The sequence below is a fragment of the Notothenia rossii genome (assembly GCF_949606895.1).
Source record: "Notothenia rossii genome assembly, chromosome: 4".
NCBI classification, from domain to species: Eukaryota; Metazoa; Chordata; class Actinopteri; order Perciformes; family Nototheniidae; genus Notothenia; species Notothenia rossii.
Genome location: NC_136902.1, coordinates 8,472,066 through 8,491,535, shown reverse-complemented (window position 1 = coordinate 8,491,535; position 19,470 = coordinate 8,472,066). Strand labels below are relative to the sequence as shown.

General features: G+C 38.9%; 2 protein-coding genes across 2 annotated transcripts in view; one reads left to right on the top strand and one right to left on the bottom strand.

Moving 5' to 3' along the window:
• The window catches only part of LOC307036210 (polymeric immunoglobulin receptor-like), a 120,031-nt gene that overhangs the window by 26,605 nt on the left and 73,956 nt on the right, over positions 1–19,470 (bottom strand). The gene's annotated exons all lie outside the window — the stretch shown is intronic.
• On the top strand, positions 8,332–12,185 carry LOC307036219 (putative C-type lectin domain family 20 member A). The gene is made up of 6 exons (XM_079676318.1): positions 8,332–8,375; positions 8,542–8,711; positions 9,087–9,309; positions 9,900–10,232; positions 10,338–10,438; positions 10,902–12,185. The coding sequence occupies exons 1-6, from the start codon at positions 8,339–8,341 to the stop codon at positions 11,016–11,018; spliced, it is 981 nt and encodes a 326-aa protein (XP_079532444.1). The 5' UTR covers positions 8,332–8,338; the 3' UTR covers positions 11,019–12,185.

The window sequence follows — 19,470 nt, the reverse complement described above, 5'->3', positions numbered from 1 at the left end:
CAAACGTGATCCAGTCACTGAGGGAGGAGGTGTGGCTATTTAATGATATGGCTTTTTCACTGTTATTCTTCATTATTTTATTTCAGTTGGATTTGATATCATTATATTTTGGACCTATATTAGATTTGAATGCTTTAATAAAATCGTTGGCTTTGTATTTTTAAGAATAAATAGTGTCTAATTGAGGATAACTGATCATTAAATATACGACCGTCAGGCAGGAGATCTGTTGCAATGAATGACATCCAGCATTAGTTTTGTTAGTCAGTTAACGGGTGTTTTAATATATGTTTGCAGTTCTAAGACACGGGGGCAGTTTTATGACATTGGGGGGCAATTCATTTCACATTCAAAACGACTTTACTCCATTTTGGGATTCTTTGTTCATGAAGTCATGCTAGAAAAAGTTAACTTCCCACATTCAAGGCAACACAGGAGTAATTCATTATTCTAAAAATGATAATTTGGGGTTAAAGCATTCCTTTAAAGCCCCGACCGCAGCAACAAACCACCAGTTCAGTTGTTTTGAACATTTTCTATTGTTCTCAATCTATTACTTATTGTCTTACTTTTCAACAGAACAGTGAGCTGTCATATAGGATCTACTTCATTCAGCAATGGAAAACACACGACAGACCAATGTGCTCCTGCCGCTGGTATATCATTCTTCATCACTAAAATATCACTTGAAACAACACTAAGTGTGTTCTTTACAATAATATTCAAATACACTTGTGTAGTCGTGTCTATTTAAGATTAGGTAAAATCAAGAGATTAAAACTATTATTTAGACAAGGAGGAACATTCAGTTTTTAGTAGACTCACCATCAACAACGATGATTTCAATAAACGTGTATGAAGCTCTTGAAGAAGATGCATCCACACCACACCTGTATCCTCCTGAGTCAGACTTGGTCAGCTGAGTGATGGTCACAAAAAAATGTCTATCTTCATAATCAATGCTGTATCTGCCTCTCTGAGCTGTGGCACCAGATGTTTCAATGAGAATGTATTTTTGTTTACATGTTTCCTTACAGAAGAACTTCCTGCTTCTATAAGAAGAAATGGAGCATTCAACTCTGACATCTTCTCCTTCAATTCCTGAATAGACAGAGAGTTGCTCACTGACGAGACCGGTGCTTCCATCCTGCAGAGCTGAACAAAAGATGAACAATAGGTGAACAAAAGTTGAGCCATCATTAGAAGTGGTCAGCACTTCCTGTAAGATGCTGCAGTCTGATCACAACACTTCCTGTTTCACATGAAGTGAAGATCACCATCAGCACTGCAGGTTAATGTGACCGTTTGGTCTGAGACCTTTATCCTTTAGACACAAAGACTACATGAAGTCTCAATTTCTTATTTTAAGCGTTACATTAACGCAAAACGTTATAGTACATCATCTTCAAAACCATTTTTGAATGTTATTTATGACATTTTTTGAATAAACAATTAGATAGATGTATAGATAGATAGATGTTTATTTATCCCAAATTGGGAAAGGATTTTGTCCAAGCAGCAGGACCAAGCATTACACAAGTTAAAAATGTTTAAAAGATACAATAAAATACAAAATCTAAAAAAAGTACGAATTAACATTAGCAGCTAGTATATATATTGAAAAATACAAATGCAAAGATTAATAAATGAATCAAGAAAATAATTTGCAGATCAAATGATTATGAAAATAAATATTAGCAGTAAAGGCTAAAAACAAGCGTATACATTATACATGAATTGTGACTTAGTGTTACTCAGTCAGCAGATACAACTGAGTTTAATGATGATGTACAGTTTGTTTGAGGAAGTGAAACATACATTTGAAGCTAAGGTCATTGGTTGCATATTAAAAAGCCAAACTTTGGAAGATTTGAATTTCTCGCACTGTTAAAGCCTCACATTAACTCACATTAACATGAAAAGTTATTCAATTACAAGAGAGTTACATGAATAGATATGTATTCACAGAAGAAGAAGAAGCAGATCAAACTGTGACAGACTTTCACGCTGAGACTCTGATGGTTTACCACAACCTTTCTTTTTCTTTTCTGGTTAACCAGGAACTTCTTACTTCTTTAAATTATGAAGGCCCTCCTCCAAACACAACACAGCTCTACTCTCCTTCCCAACGCAGAAACACTACGGTCTAAAAATACTCCATTGAAAGTAATTAATTCAAAATGTCACTTGGGTAAAAGCACAAAAGTATCATGTATAACAAATGTATAAAATAATCACTATGCGTAAAAGCACATTTCAAAGTGTTATCATAGAATATTTGGTTTAATGATCATTTCATTTTTAATTTTTTGTTGTAGTTTATATAGAGCCAATTTTAGATACTTTGAATGCTGCTGGTTATATACTCGTAAAATAGCTTTCTGCGACAGATCATCATGTTTTGTAGATCAACACGTATGTAGCCTCGGTGTCAAACCCTCACTTCACCTGTTAAATAAATGTAGTCGATCAAAAAGTTAAATATTTTCTTGTAAATCAAGTTGATTGGAAATATAAAATGTATTGGCAATACATTTGAATACATAAGTAGAGTATAAATAAGGTATGTCATCATTGCATTTAGGTAATTGAGTTCAAATGTGACCTCTGCCTGGTGTCTTCTCCGTCTCTGTTAATGTGCTGTTTCCATTGAAGTGCAGTTTGTTCTGCGAACGCTAGGTGTCGCTCTCACTACATTGTAGATTTCTTGTGTGCTTCAAAGAGTCATGTCATTTACTGACACTACTCATGGGGGCAGCAAAGATAAGTTAATGTTTGCAGTGAATGGAGGAGAATTCCCTGTTTCTCTGGCCTCTTTAATGGAAGTGTCCACCATACTTTTGCACAGCTCAACATCTGTCGTTCACTTTGATCCATACTGAAATACAAACTACTCGATGCTTCATATTTCTAGGCTTCACACCTTTCTATTGGTATATTTGTTGGTTTTCATAGAGTCTAATGGGATTTGCCTACAATCTCTGTAGACGAAGCACCTTTCTATATCCCCACTCTGTAATTTAATTCATAAAAAATAATGATAATAAACATAAAAAATGAGGCAACATTTTAAAACCAAACTGAAAATGTATTAAGCTATTTTGTATTGATGATATTAGATACTTTTATAATACTACAGACATACAATGGACAGTGGAAACAGACATTTTCAGACTATGAATAAGCCCTCAAGTAGTATGTGTTTATCTTCCTCTTATAATTGTAATGCTGGATAATCATGGGCTGTTGTAACTATCCATGTATGAATCCTTGGTCTGACACCATTTTGGGATTGGCAGATCCTGTTTTTGTGTTTATTGTGTAACATGAAAAGACAACCAAGGTATTGAACAAATTATGTCTTCATTGCACATTTGAATGCAGTCTTGAAGTTCACCTGATGAACATTAAAGGTAATTAAAGAACTTTCCTGTTACAGGGGAAGTTGTATTCGTCATGATCAGTTTGTGGTCTCCAGCAGAACTGAAACAACATATTTTTTACAAAATACATTTTTACAGATAACTTGGCGACAGTACGGCACATTGTAAGCAGAGGTGTTGAATTTTGAAATACTCCTGCATTCAAAATTTCACTCAAGTAAAAGTACAAAAGTATTGGCAACAAAATATACTTAAAGTGCCGACAGTATACACATTTTCCAGTATGGCTCATATCAGCTCTAATAATATTACAAATAAAATAATATACACTTGGTTAAGGTGGGGTTTATTTAAATTACTTGGTATACTGCTAGGTAGCTTAAAGTCTAATAACGCATATTGATTTATTAGTATTATTATTCTGTATTATAAATCCATACCTGCAAAGTAGCTAGTTTGTAAAATGAATGTAGGTGATTCAAAAGCAAAGCATTGCCTCGAAAATGTAGTTAAGTGAAGTACAAGTATCTCAAAAACATGCTTGAGTAAATATACTTAGTTACATTCAACCACTGAATTGTTGTTACTAGATGTGTGTATTATATAAAATGTTGTGTTAATGAAACAATCTGATGTTATTTTTAATGTCATATCTGAATAAATGTCACTATGAATGCGTACAGCAATGTGTGTGTATTTGTGTACACTGTAAGAAACGTACCGTGAAATTCACAGTATTTAACTGGCAACAATTGACAAGTTACTTACTGTCAAATGAATTACAGTAAGTAACTTGTCAACTGCTGCCAGTTAAATACTGTAAAGGTAATCACAGTATTTACACGTTTTTATTTACAGTAACAATGTAAAATGTAACACAGTAACTTCCAAGTACTGTATTTGTGTTTACGGTAATAGTGTTTTAACAGTCAAATGAAACAGTAATAGCTAATTACTTTATTTTTTGTTACAGCAGTAGTGTTATAGCTGTAAAAATAAAACGGTAATTGTATTTTTGTTTAGGGTGATAGTATTTTAATTATAAAATAAAACACTGCCATTTAAAAAGTACTGTATTTTTGTTTACGGTAATAGTGTTTGAATTGTAAAATATTAACTTTAATGCTATAAACTGTAAAACAATTTATTATAGTACACTTCATGTCATGCTGGTAATTTACAGATTACCCAAAATTCTTGACACAATTTTAAAGCTCACCAATAACTGCAGGGAGACAGCAAACAATACATTTTAACAATGTATTCTTAATTGTTGAATGGTATCAAGACCATGTATTTTCTTGCGCTAAATGATAAATATTTTCATCCATAAAACAATCGATATTAATATCCAAACACATGGAGATTGCATTTTTAAAACAGTGACGATAACAAAACACAAAGGATATGAAACCATTTCTTCTGCCAAGCCATTTTAGAGACGTGCTGTAGTTGAAAAGGTGTCACGACCTCGACACAAACTGAAGAACCCAAATGCACGACCCAGAGACAGTCTTGAATGTAACAAACATTTTCTTTTGAATGTCATTGAACAGAAAATCCCTCTAAAATAAACTGAAACTAACAAAACCTGACAAGACTGGAAACGATCCTCTCTTTGCTGAGGCCTGGCCCGACCACACGTGGGAACAAAGATGAACTGACACAGGGCAGGGGTGAGACAGGACTATTTAAACATGAGGTGAGTGGGAACAGGTGGAAACGATCAGGGGCGGGGCTGACGATTGCGGCAAAACACACACGATTTCCCTTCGATTCTATTGGCTCTAACGGTCAGGAAGAGATGTCACATGTCAAAATCGAAGAAGGGGGGCCAGAGATATGGAAAATCCACCCAAATGTTCTCAGAAGAGGTTTTTTTTGCTAAATCTGTCTAAAAAGGTCAAATATCACTTGTTTTGCATCAATCTTGATACAGGGTACTTATTATCGGTTGTACTTTGGATTCCTAAAGCTTTTAATCTACTAACCCATCATCCAAGGTTAGTTTTCACTATAAGTACAACATATGTTTTGGATGGACACTATCATTTACAGTTTTTTACCATGTTCAATCTGAATTTTCTTTAAAATAAAAAACTTCTATATTGATTCTGACTTTTCTGAGCAAAAAGATTATTAAGATTATTAATTTAACCCTTTTAGAAGGGAAGATGTGGTCATTTGTTCTGGGAATGTCATTTTCGAGCCTGAAACCTGAAAAACAGGCTTGGGGCCTAGCAGGTTAATGGTTCGGAAAGTGGCGCTGTACCTTAATAATATAAGAGATTGTATTTGCGTGCATTTCCTGCTCGGAAAGTGGCAACGTACTGAGAGTGGAGGTGTCCTGAGAGGGACCTGTCAGCAAAATGCGTATATGAATTGCTACGTCATGACCGCAATAAATCATACCCTTGTGGGACGTGCTCATGTGATTGGCTTAGAATTGAGAAGACATATGATTGGCTATAGATATAAATAATTATCGAATCGGGTGACCGTCAGGGGAGTCTCAAAAGACCCACACACGAATGCAAATTCTGATTCTGATGCTGATTGGTTGAGTTAAGTTAAGTTGAATTATTTTTCAATCACTTCAAACAATTTTTTTTCAAATGTCTTATTATTAAACAATTATTCAAGTCCCATTGAGAATGGACAACGTATCATCCAATGAATCCCTAGTCAAGACATGGGCAACTGTGTTACCTTACAAACTAGCCTACATGTAAAACAAACACACAGCTTTTACGATGACGCCCACATAAACTGTAAAACAAACATGCAGTATCAGCTATATGCAAAGGACGAAAAGGGGAACAGACCAAAGATGAACTGATGAATTCATTGGAAGAGTCAGCAGGAGGTCAATGGAAGCCACAGAACTTTGAATATGTATATGTGATCCTTCCCTTTACCTCCCTTTCCTTCTTTTGCCATTCGTGCTTCAGTGTAATGTGGCTCTTGGAGTTGTGTTGGGAAAATACTGACTGTACTTTTCCAATATCAGATTAACATGACAACAAAGGCCCGACTGTAGCTGTGTACGTAACAGGATGTGTGATTACCTAGAAGAGCGTCAGGACTATTTTAGGCATATGATAGCTCTGTGATTAACATGATGATTCAGCCTCTATGGTGATAGACATATGACTGTCATGTTTATTACTTACGTGGGTTTTAGCTAATCTGAACTACGCATAGAATACTGCTTTGAACCTACATGTATCTCATGTCCGTGTAACTCCCTCTCTTGTATATCAGCATCTGAAGGACACTCTTCAGCAACTAGTTGTACCAAATGTTCTGTATGTGATGACTACTTCCATTCTTGAGAGGATAATAAATACATGGATCCTGATATTGAAGCTCAAGCCGGTGACGAGTGATATTTTTCCAACAAGTTGCATTGATGACCTTTTTGACCACACGGGTTGCGGTTGATTTTCAAAAGATTATCCTATCGTCTTTTCCAAACCACTATTGCTTAACTTCTGAGTTAAACATCATAGGGTTAAGAGAAAATGCAAAGGAGAATACATCAGGACTCAGGAAAAAGACAACTGCGGTGCAAAGAGAATCTGACTGCACTTACATTTGGCTGTTAATGATTGGCCAGCGGATGTTATTGATGTGCGTCTGCCAGGAGGAAACAGCAGATTACCATAAGCGCATTTAGATACTTTGCTCTTTGTGGTGATGATTTATAAACATGAACAACAGTGGACAAAATTATTACATTAAAAATATATACAACCTTTTCTCCTTTCCTTTCGAAAAGGGTGGTTGAGTGTATCCTAAACTAAGGAGATTATAAAGGAAGCACTGAAGCTCTTTTCCTATCATCTAGAGCAGGGGTTCCCAAACTGTGCCATGCCAAGGACCCCCATATAGCATTATCCTCTGGTTGGGACCCTCCTGTTGCAATTTCTTTTTTAAATGATGTGTACAAGTGCCTCCCGTTGGAACATGCAGTGCGTTGCCACTACATTTGGGGCCTTCTGCCTGATCGAAGCTGTCACTCCGCTTTCTTTGCCTGTCATAGCCCCACTGCCCCATCTGAACACACACCCACACAACGAGACCAGTCAAGTCCGTTTGAGATGATGTACTCATCTAAAACTCTTCCTGTGGTCCTACCTTCCAGTGCTTTGCAAAATAATATTTCCTCAACAAAGTTGTCTTCTGAAATAAATCTGATGTATGCAAGCAATTCTGCGACATTTGCTACATCCGTGCTCTCATCCAGCTGCAGAGCGAAACATTCACGAGGTCTCACTTGCTCCAAAAGCTGAGCAGATTTTCACTCTCAGCAGCAGCAGCTCGATTCTGATTGGCTTGAAGGGCGGTCGTGTGATTCAAAAACAAAAAATATGAAGGGATTGGCATCAAAGGATACATAGATTGATAGATATGCAATTATTAATAACATCTAAAAAAAAAAAGAAAAAAAAATTAAACTTTAAAAAAAGAAAAAAAATCCCGTTTCCCTCAAACTTTGAGTGACCCCCCTGGCGGCCCCCCGGGGGGTCGGGGCCCCCACTTTGAAAAACACTGATCTAGAGAATCTGATCAGCTCTTATCACGTCTGACACTGAGGAACTTCGGAGTCATTTCACTCCGTTAGGAACCTTCCCGAGACCCCAGGAAGTGCGCCGGCCGTTGAAGGACATTTTCGTGGCTGTATTGACAAACAGTTGTAATTTGGTTTTCCTGCTGTGTATCACCAGTCCTACGCCCATATTACTCTATTGGTCTTTCCTTGTAAATGCATGTGCAAATGTAAGTAAATAAGCCTGATATAATAAACTGTTCTTCCGATATCCACTTTGCATTAAGTTGAAAGTGCAGCTAACTAACTCATAATGTTAGTTAATGTTTAACCTCATGTATAATGTAAAAAGCTGCACATCTACAGTCTCAGTCCAAAAGAGAAGAGCAGGGAAGAGACAAGGATGGAAAAAGCTCTTCTGATCATCATCGCTCTTTCAGGCAAGAGTTTTATATTTGTATTTAAAATACTGCATGTTGTTCCATTAGAGGTTTCCCTCTGACAATTACTTAAGTTGTTTAATTTACAGTTTAACTTTAATGTAATTTGGAGAAGTTGTTTCAGTAATTGATATTGAATCTAATCAAAGTGTCTGTGTCTCTGCAGGGCTGAGCGCTGTCTCCTCACATGCTGAACGTCAGTACCATTTTGTTTATGAAGCAAAGACCATGCCTGAAGCCCAGAGATACTGCAGAGAGAAACACACAGACCTGGCCACTGTAGACAGCATGGAGGTTGTGGAGCTCCTGAACAACATGGCAGGCCAATACAACCAAGTGAGGTCACTTTTCTCTGTCTTTCGATTCAAATGAATTACATTTCTTTGAGAGTTAAATTTAAAATGGAGAGATTATTACAGAAAGCTAAACCTGTTTTAAAGTCCTATGGGAACCTGAGTATTAAAACAGAGTTGAAAATGTTTGAAGCCAAAGCTATAGCATCAAACCCTGTAATAAAGTGGAAGAGGTTCAGAGTAACAAGGCTGTAAATGAATGTTGACTTGAGGGGATTCCCTTTAGATCACCACGTACCAAGGCTGGTCTCATGAAGGCAAAACAAACCTTCTCTTTATTAAACATACACATTTTCTCAAGCAGCAGCTTTAAAAGCTTCAACAGGATGTAATAATTATAACAATGTCTTGCTTTCAGTCAGCCTGGATAGGGCTGTACGATGACCGGGACACATGGAGGTGGTCGATGTCAGACCCAAGCTTCTACGGACCGGGGGAGACGGAGTTCAGACAATGGGATTTATATCAACCAAACAACGGGCACGAGGAACAATGCACATATTTAGATCCTTATAGAACAGGTGCATGGAATGATTATGATTGTAATACCCTCCTCTGGGTGGTCTGCTTTGATGTCACAGGTAAGAATATAAACTTGAAATGAATATTACACATTTAAAATCATATCTTAAGCTTCTGAAATACAATGCATTGGTCTTTATCTAACTAGCGGTTCACAACCTTTTTTCTTTGTGACTTTTTTATTTTGTTAGCAGTTCCACTAAAGACATTTCCCTTTTCACTAAAATGCTCACATGGTTTCATTTAAATTATAACATAAAATAAATGATGTATATAGCATTTTTTGCAAACTCCTTTTAGAGTTGTAGGTACATTTTACATCTTATACATCTGTGCTAAACAGAATAAGAACAATATAGAATCAATATCATTTGAATGAAGCTTTAACCTGTAACACAGTATATTCACATTGTTGTACTCCTGCTTTTACTAAAATATCTGAATACTTCTTCCACTGATACTACTAAAGTTTCTTGCCAACATTCATGTGTTGAAAAACCCCAGAACTACAAATTACAAAGTACAAATGTGTGGGATTTAAATGTAATATTTTATATTATAAAGGCATCAATTCCACCAGAGATGTGGCATTGATGTCAGGCTGTATGTCGTGGTGCCTCTACTCAGCTTCTCCGGGGTCCATTTTCAGGACCGAATGCTACATTTGTCCTCATTGACAAAGGAATGACATGGACTGAGGCCCAGAGCTACTGCAGAGAACACCACACAGACCTGGCCAGTGTGAGAAACCAGACAGAGAACCAGCAGATTGTTGAGCTGGCACCCGAAGGGGATTATTGGATCGGCCTCTACAGAGACTCCTGGAAGTGGTCCGATGGAAGTAGCTCCTCCTTCAAGTACTTTGCAGATTATAAACCTAACTACAGTGCTTTAAAGGTTTGTGTGGCTGCAGCTTTCGACAACTCTGGAAAATGGGAGGACTTGGACTGTGGACTGGAGAAACCATTCATTTGCTACGGACGTGAGTCAAATTCACAGCGACATCAAAGCAAGTGATGATATTGAGTCTGTTGAAAAAGAAGACACCATAAACGATGTGACTGATGAAGTTTGTTTGTGTTTCTAGTTGTTGTGCCTGTTTCAATGCAAGTGATCAAGGTGAGGGTGGAGAAACCAAACGGTGTGGATCTGAACGACCCCGCTTTTCTGGATGCGATGTTGGTGGAGGTAAATCATGTTTTCTACTTTTATGCAAAAACATCACCAGAAAGGAAATTCACATGACATGAGAACAAGAGACGAAAGAGGTAGGAAACAAATAAATAACTATTAAAGAATAATGAATTCAATGAAAGAACATTTAGTAAATTAATTTCAATACGAATGAAATGGACCAAGAGGAACATGAATGAAATTCTATATCCATTATACATTCAATACTTTGGCCTCAAATAACAGGACCCAAGCATTTAGTAAGAAGACGTGTAAATATGTGCAGAAGTAAATAGCAGAAACTTAGCCACATGCCACCAAATGCATTAGGAACATGTACAAATACTATTCCATAACCTGAGGTAAGCCTTTACACTGGAAGAAATAAGGGGAACAGCTACCATTTCAGATGAGTGAACTAAAGATACATCATCTGTTTTTATTGGAACGATAATGATAATGAGTTTTTGTGTCTCAGGCGAAAAAGAACCTGAGGGCCCAGGGATTGGACGACAACGTCCAACTGGCCTGGAGGAAGCAGCCGGATGGACAAGTCTTCCAGAAGGAGGAGGAGGAGAAGAGGGATGAGCTCTAAAGCTGAATTGCTGTGTGTGATTTTTATCAGAGAAAAGTGTGTTTCTTTCCTCAAAGTCCTCGTGTTACAGAATTCAGCTGCAACAATGATCTGAATAATCAATTAGTTACGATCATTTTGATAGAAGATAGAGAATGTGATGCTTTTCCTTGTTATATATGGTTATGAATTTAATATGTTTAGGGTTTTTACTATTGAATGTGTTTGCTTGGCCGGTGGGAGATAATAATAAAATGTTTGGCTTTAGTTGAATTTTGATTAAGATTAAGTTTCCAATAAAAAAAAAGAACTTTAATGACATTTCATACAAAAATGTGTTTCTTTATTTGCATCCTAATTATTGTTTTTTTGTCTCACAATATCTTCAAATGAGTTATGTTGAAAACAGTAACAGGCCGTGCATTTCACACCTAGGCCTTCAGTAGCGTCTACCTGAATGAATCCACCTCCTAATAGCATTATTATGACGTCACGGCTATAGAAACCATTAATATGATACATTAACGCAGTATAACAGGGCGCTGCGTCACAGACAGGTTTCTAATGTAGAGAATGAATGCCATTACTAAAGCAAGAACACCAAACAACACAATTCAACAAGCCTCCTTTCACTGCTGCGCCGCACATCATCTCTCGCAGAAGCAACAATATTTGCTTTATAAATGACAAAAAAATATCAACAATGTTAAATGAAAGTCATTATAGGCAGTACTCACCAATACGAACTGAGAAACTTTTGAAAGAACATCTTGCAGTTATAGAATGGACTTACTGGCTAGGTGACTGAAGGACGTTCGGGTCATGTTTCCCTGATTGAACCACCAAGAGCTCACTGACTTCAGATATGAAGAAGATGGACGTTTCAAGATAGCCCCTGTTCGTGCCTCACATCTATTATCATGACATATGAGTCAGGAGTTTTATTCTGAAAGATAAATCCCTGATGATCTATAGGCCTACGCAAGTAATTTCAGTGCATTTTATCTGTTGTGGTCAAGTTAAAATCACAAATAATTCAACAATATAAACATGGTATGATTTACTGTTAACTTGCTATTGCCATGTATCTTGTGTCTTTGCTGACATTTTGTATTGCTTTCTTATGTGACATATGTGAACATGTGATCTTGTTGGCTTTGGATTATACATTAAAGTTTGTTAATATTATGAATGAGTTCTCTTAAATGGTTTGTGAACTTTAAGATCATAATGTATGATACATAAAAAATAGTCCTAACTAAATAATTGATAATTGAAATTTAGTACAAAATTATGATCTAATTGCCAAATACATGATGCCTAAATAGACATAAGGGCTGACTTTGTTTGAGGGATCACAAAGATGATTGATGCATGAGCACCCAGTGCATGACATTAAGGATTTTGGGAGATGGCGCTGTGGGCCATCTACGGTAAGCTAATTTACAGATGGCCCTGAGTCCATTAGAGATTGCCCTGAAAAATGCGCGCGGACGAAATGACGCACGAAGGGTTTGGGGGGCCTCCCCCTAGAACATTTAGATTTTTGCAGGTCTTAGATGCTGTCTGGTGCATTCTATAGACTGAATTATAAGATGAACCACCACAATATTACAATTTCAAATTGTATTCTTAATTTCACTTGTTTGTGTTTGCTCGCTTGCATGCCCTGCATAGCTATAATAAATACTTAAGTTGTTGGTCAAGACACTTTCCATCTGATGAAGGCAAATGCCTTCCCAGATGTAAAAAAGTAGAAAACATTACATGCAGTTATAACTGCCAAAAACAAACATTATTTACGCTACTATGGCCCCTGTTAAAAATGTTTGTAATGTTATCTACTGTAAATTGGTCGAAGGAATGCCTCCTCATCCAGAAGCTGACCGAGCAGACCCGAGCAGCCGAGTGCATCCGCGAAGCACACACAATGGCGACGTCAGAGTTCCCGTTAACAAGCAAATCTAAATCTCTTCGGTCAAAATGTCCGGTCAAAATAATTTCCCTATAGCGCAATACCGCTTCAGTTGCGCCACTTATGTGACAGACAAGAAGAGTATGTGACAGAAAAGAGTAGTCAATTCTAATGTGTAACACTTAATGTGGAGAAAGAGATGTGCTGTATGGGTTGATTGTGCGTTGATCTGTTGCTAATGCCTCGGGGTTCCGGTGGGCATGTAAACAAATGCAAAATGCTGCGCTATACTTTGTGGCCTCACCCAGTTGCATAGCGACACCTATTGTTTAGTTCACGGTGTCTTTTAATAAGCAGGTAGTCATATCATTAGCTAAAACTAGCTGGATCTGATTGATATGTACATAAACGCGAGTGAAGTCTAATCTGACGGGAGAGAGAGATCAGCTGCTGCTGACGAGTCGACACGGAGCTCTGCATGATCACATGCAGCGGTGAGCGGAACAAAACACACACTTCAGGTTAGAATATCACACGTAGCTATTTTAATTACCTCTCAAACTACCGTAACTAGTTATAGATATGTTTAGTTTTACTGTCGGGTCACGCATTACTGGATCCGCGAGCTGCATGATACTGGTATAATAGATTGCCCTATCGGGCAACCAGCAGGTGAGGCTTCATTGCCCGAGCTTAGTACTAGATGGCCCCGGGGCATCGGGCAGTCCTTAATGTCGAGCCCTGGCACCACATGGTTAATAAAGTTGATTTCACATAGGCCATGTTATTTATGAGTGTAAACGACGAACAGGTCACCACTTTATTTGAAGGGGCACAAACATGATGAAGTAATGACAAAATAATGCTGAGTTAATCATGACTACAACACTTGGAATTGCTGTGACTGGTCAGTTTTTTGGCCTGTCACTTTAACTGCAGATCTATACACAAGTTATTGAGCCGTTTCCGCTCTACATCCTGAACTCCTCCCTTCGATGCAATGCACTTCCGTTTTGGCGGACTGGGTTTGTTTTGCTAGCTAGCTCCGTTGTGCCGACAAAGCACTGATATCGCAGAGACAAAGAGGATATAACAATTACAACATGAAGAAAAGTGGTTCGGGAACTACGTGTGCGGTAGTTGGTTGCAATCACTCGAGAAAGCACCTGAACGAGTGGTTAGATAGAGAGTGCTACGACCACAAACCAGCACCCAGCACCCAGCCATGTTGTTCATTAAATACAGATAAACACAACAAATACTGCATGCATTGTATTTTTTAATATTATATATGAATATTTTCATAGTGATGTAATTGTGTGGGCTGCTTTTATATTTTAATTTGTAATACCTGTTAGGATTAAACATGTGATCTTTCTTGTTGAAGCCATTTCTTTAGTTTCCTCTCAACAATTAATTCATTCAGTGTTATTTATGTACAGTATGAGCTTAATATGAATGATGAACTGTGTTAAAAGAAATTGTAGCACTCTAAGGAACATATGAAATGCAATAATGCAATAACAGTGCAATAATGAAATTAAATTACATCAAACTTTATTTTCACTCAAACAGTACAGGCACATATGATATATTGCACAGCATAAAGAGATCATGTAAATTGCGCATTATGTAAACAACAGACAACTGTTGGCTCCTGTGGGCATGACCTAAATAAGGCAGTTTATTTTGGTTTTATGCTGGGCCACGTCGTCATGTTATCCTCCCAGTTTTGCACTGAATTCGGGTGGGGGAGAGTAACGCCATCTCCAGTCAAAGAAGTAGAATCGTGTTCCCAAGCTAGCATCACTGTTAGCATCGAAATCGCTGTGTTTACACCAGTGCCCGTCTGACTGTTTACATCGGTTTACCCCGACAGACGCTGTGCAAAAGACTTCCGGCGGAAATGAAGTGCATTTGTGTAGTGTCATGGCGCTACCCGTGTTTTGGCGCGTAAACTTGTCTATATGAAGAAGACATGAACATCATTAATAACTCAGAAGTCATGATGATTGATGCATGAATTAAGGTATTGTTCCTGCATGAATTCTTGATGATTCATGCACCCTTACCATAAAGTGTTACACTACATGTCATTTGTTGGATGCTTTTATCCAAAGCGAATTACATATATTAAGTACTGTGGACAATCCCCACAGGAGCAATTTGGGGTGAAGTGTCTTGCCCAGGGACAAAACGACATGCTGACTGAAGTGGGACTCAAACTTGCTATCCCTTGTTTGGAAGTCCAGAACACTACACACTGAGCCACAACCTCCCTGTTACCCTTTACTTTTGAAGAAGTAAATGATTTGAGCACTTCATTTGCAACCACACTAATAATGCTTATGAATAATATATATATTTATGAAACGGATAAGTCAAATCAAGCAATCTGATTGGTTCTTAGCCAGAGGCGTCAATTGGGTATGGCAAGGTATGGCAGCTGCCACACCTTGGCTCCAGGGGAAAATGTAAATGTTCGTTTTAAAAAAATAAATTTATGGAATTACTCTGTGTCAATTTGTATTGATTATTCTATTATTTAATACATATAAATTAAATACAAATGAAAATCAGAACAACACAATCGATTTCTCTAGTCTAGATATTATCTTTCCCAATACTTATCGTAACGTATCCCCCCTCCCTATCTTGAAATGTGGTATCTCCTGACGAGAAGCCGCCGGAGGTCAGAGCGGGTCATGTTATCGCGGTTTTTTTTATTTTTCGGCTAAGCTAATTAACTAAAATGAAAAGAAAGCAAAGAACTTTAGAATCTTTTTTTATCAAAAAAAAGGCAGGTGAAGGTGATGGCTCCAATGTTGCCCCAGCAGCAGAGGGAGAAGGACCAGGTAGTGAAGGTGGGATTCAAGCTGTTAACGAGGCTGTTAGCCACTCCAGCACCTGCGCCGGGGATGCAGATGCTAACAGGGAGACGGAGACTACATGCATGGAGGCTGAGAACTCGTCCACACCGACTTCTCGAATTGAATCCGAGTCTGAGTCCCCACCAATTTCTCAGATTGAAAGAGCTGGATCAGACGTGGACAGCGATAAGGAAGGTCAAGGCCCGGGTGCAGCAGAAGTAGCAGCCTCTGGGTCAACTGGAGCAGAGAAGAAGGATATTAGTGGATGTAAAACAGACGGACTCAGGCGTCCTCGTTTGACCCACTTCCCAACTAGAAATGGAAGACGCTTTAATGTCAGTGTGTATCAGGAATATGACTGGGTTGAATATTCTGCGCAAGAAGATGCAGTTTATTGCTTTGCATGCCGTCATTTTGGAGGAGCCTCAACTTTAACAGGTGACAGGCATGGACTGCGTGTGTTCATAGACACTGGATACACATGTTGGAAGAACATGAAAAAAAATCTCCGGGATCATCAAGGGAGCAGTAGACACAATTGTGCTGCATTAGCGTGGTCTAACTTTAAGGCTGTGATCAGCGGACATAAGGAATCCATCGCAAGTCGGATTGACGCAAACAGGACAGATGAGGTGCAGGAGAACCGGGCTCACGTCAAATCCTTGTTCAAAATCACGTCATTTCTGGGAAGACAGGCCCTCCCTCTCCGTGGCCACAACGAGAGAGATGAGGATGAAAATAAAGGAAATTTCCTTGAACTTTTGGACGTTATTGCAACAGATGACAGGAACGTGAAAAGCAAACAGGAACGCAGGTATGCGCACTATTCTTCCCCAGAAGCCCAGAATGATATGGTGAGAGTTATTGGGGAAAATATCAGAAGTATAATCATAAATGAAGTAGGAGAAGCACGGTACTTTTCAGTGTTAGTGGATGAAACGAAAGACCTGTCTAAGAAGGAGCAGCTGGCCATTTTGATCCGTTATGTACATGACGGGATTATAAAGGAAAGAGCCATTGGAACCTATCACATGAAGGACCTGACAGCTGAATCCCTGGCCCAGAAAATAATAAAGGAATTATCGAGTTTAGATATTCAGCTGTGTGTTGCACAATGCTACGATGGTGCAAGTGTTATGCGGGGTAATGTGCGTGGAGTGCAGGCTTTAATACGTGAAAAAGTGCCGCATGCAGCGTATATACACTGTCATGCACATAGACTAAATCTTGTGCTTGTGAGCTTGATAACTGAAATACCAGAGATGGCAGAGTTTTTTGGTGTTGTTCAAACACTATATACTTGTATTGCAAATAGCAATACCAGACACATGCTTTTCATTGAGGCTCAAAAGAAGTTGGGACACAACAAAATACTGCACTTGGAGCGCACCTGTCCCACTCGGTGGCTGTATTGGTATAGGGCTCTACAGAAGATAAAACTGCGCTACGAGGCTATACTAGCTGTGTTAGATGCCACTATTGACGCTCATGCAGAGGGTTCAACTGAAGCTGCTGGACTTCGGACAAATATGCTGACAGTCACTTTTGTTGTGCGTCTTCATGTCCTAGAAAAAATCTTAAATCTCACTTATGGACTGTCTGAACAGCTTCAGACAAAAGACATTGCAATCACGATGGCTTCCAACCTCATACGGAGTACTAAGGCCCAGCTGGAAAAGATGAGGTCAGATAAAGAGTACCAGGACACACTGAGCAGAGCCAAGGCATTTTCCACAGAGCTCGGCCTCCCAAGCAGCGACACTGCCCCTCTGCGACCAGCAAGAGCACGGAGTGTGTCCAAAGCCTTGGCAGGGTTTATTGTCGGATCATCCAGTGGCCAGAGACAAACAGGAGATGACCAAGAAAAAAGACTATACTTTGAAACACTGGACCGCTTCATCTCTGAGTTAGATCGCCGATTTACAGATAATGATGAGCTACTTAATGCTATCCAGGCATTTGATTGTTCATCTCCCCATTTCATGGATGTAGTTAAAATGGAACAGTTTGCACAACTCTATGATGAACTGATCGACACCACCCTTCTCAGTTCCCAGTGTCACACAGCAAAAGCTTTCCTTGAACTTGAGATGAAGGAGGACGTGGAGGAGGAGAAAAACATAATGCTGGCTTTGACACGACTGAAGACCATGTCTGTCGCTTTTTCAGAGGTCATCAAGCTATTCAAGATCGCAGCAACAATTCCTGTCTCCACTGCATCCAACGAAAGATTCTTTTCCGTTTTAAAAAGAGTCAAGACTTACCTGCGGACCACCATGAGCGATGACAGGCTCACAAACCTCATGTTGATGGCTGTTGAGCCTGCTGTCGTAAAATCCCTGGACGCAGATGAACTCGTCAATAACTTTGCTGCTTTGAGGACCCGCCGTTATCCACTTGTGGAATAATTAATAAAGTTCATCTCAAAGTAAGATACCCAAACATCTTATTAATATGATTTCTCTTTCTCTTTTCTTCTCCCTCCCTCCCTCTCCTCTCTCCCTCCCTCCCTCCCTCCCTCTCCTCTTTATATTTGGACTTTAACAGTTTACAGCAGTTTACCTGGTATGTTCACGTGATATTGTTGCAATTACATAGTGAATGAAGTGAACAGAAAGAGTGAAATTGTGTCAGAAAGGCTATTACTGCTGTCTAACCCTGCCGCTTGCTATCCATGGTGCTGAAAACGGATGCGTAACGGCGCATTTGACTGAATTGATTGATTGACGTGCGTAGTTAAGTGTTTGTGTCCATAGTTACTTGCGCTAGCGGGATGTGAGTGAGGCTGCATTTGAAAAAGTTCAAATTTTCCTAACCACACAGAAAAGCTACATAGCAGACTTGTCACTTTTGTTATGATTATTTGCTGGGCATGTATATTGATTGATACTGTAGTTAAGTCATGTGACTAGTAACCTTGCCATACCTTAGCTTTGGCTGAATTGACGCCACTGTTCTTAGCCCTGATATACTGAGCGTATACCACGGGTAGAATTGTAAGTTACTTTTCACAACAAGTCAGTATCCCTCCGCGTCTGAGAAAAACAGTATACAGTTGGGCTGAACAAGAAAGCAGCGGAGAAGTAACGGGGCAGAAACCCTCCTTTTTACGCAGCGGTCCAGACATAGACATCAAACGGCCAAACATATTCAGTGTGCAGTTCCTTTGGCATTAGGGCAGGGATATCTAGATACTTTCCAAGCTTTGACATAATTAATTGTACTACTTTTAAAGCAAGCAACGATGTTTTCAAATCTGTATTCTATAACACATAGGTTTGAGCAAGCTCTCTGATTGGTCAATAGGCGTGTTTGATTCCACGATCAAACAACGATCAAATAGAACGTGCCTAATCACAAAGTATCCAGTGGCCTACACACGCCACTAGCCTACCGAAACTACTTCCATGAGTTTACGTCGTGTGGTTTCCATAGTGACGTTTAGCGACACACAGCCGTTACACTGTTATACTTTCATACAGCATATAGCGGCTGGCGGAGGCAGAGTTGGAGGCCAGAGAAATCATGTCCGTTAGCGGGGGAGGGAGGAGCTGCAGTGAGCCGTTTAGTGGAGAAAGTGAATACTGCTGAATACACATACTTTACAGAGATGCTGCATGCGAAACCAATGTGAGTTTGGAAAATTGCACAGTATTTTTCTATTTTAGTATACCTCAACAATGGAATT

Excerpts from the sequence above, each read along its gene's own strand:
- LOC307036219 (XM_079676318.1), top strand. The coding sequence starts at position 8,339 with ATGGAAAAAGCTCTTCTGATCATCATCGCTCTTTCAG. Across the intron at positions 8,376-8,541 it reads GATCATCATCGCTCTTTCAG|GGCTGAGCGCTGTCTCCTCA; the intron begins GCAAGAGTTTTA and ends GTGTCTCTGCAG. Across the intron at positions 8,712-9,086 it reads TGGCAGGCCAATACAACCAA|TCAGCCTGGATAGGGCTGTA; the intron begins GTGAGGTCACTT and ends TCTTGCTTTCAG.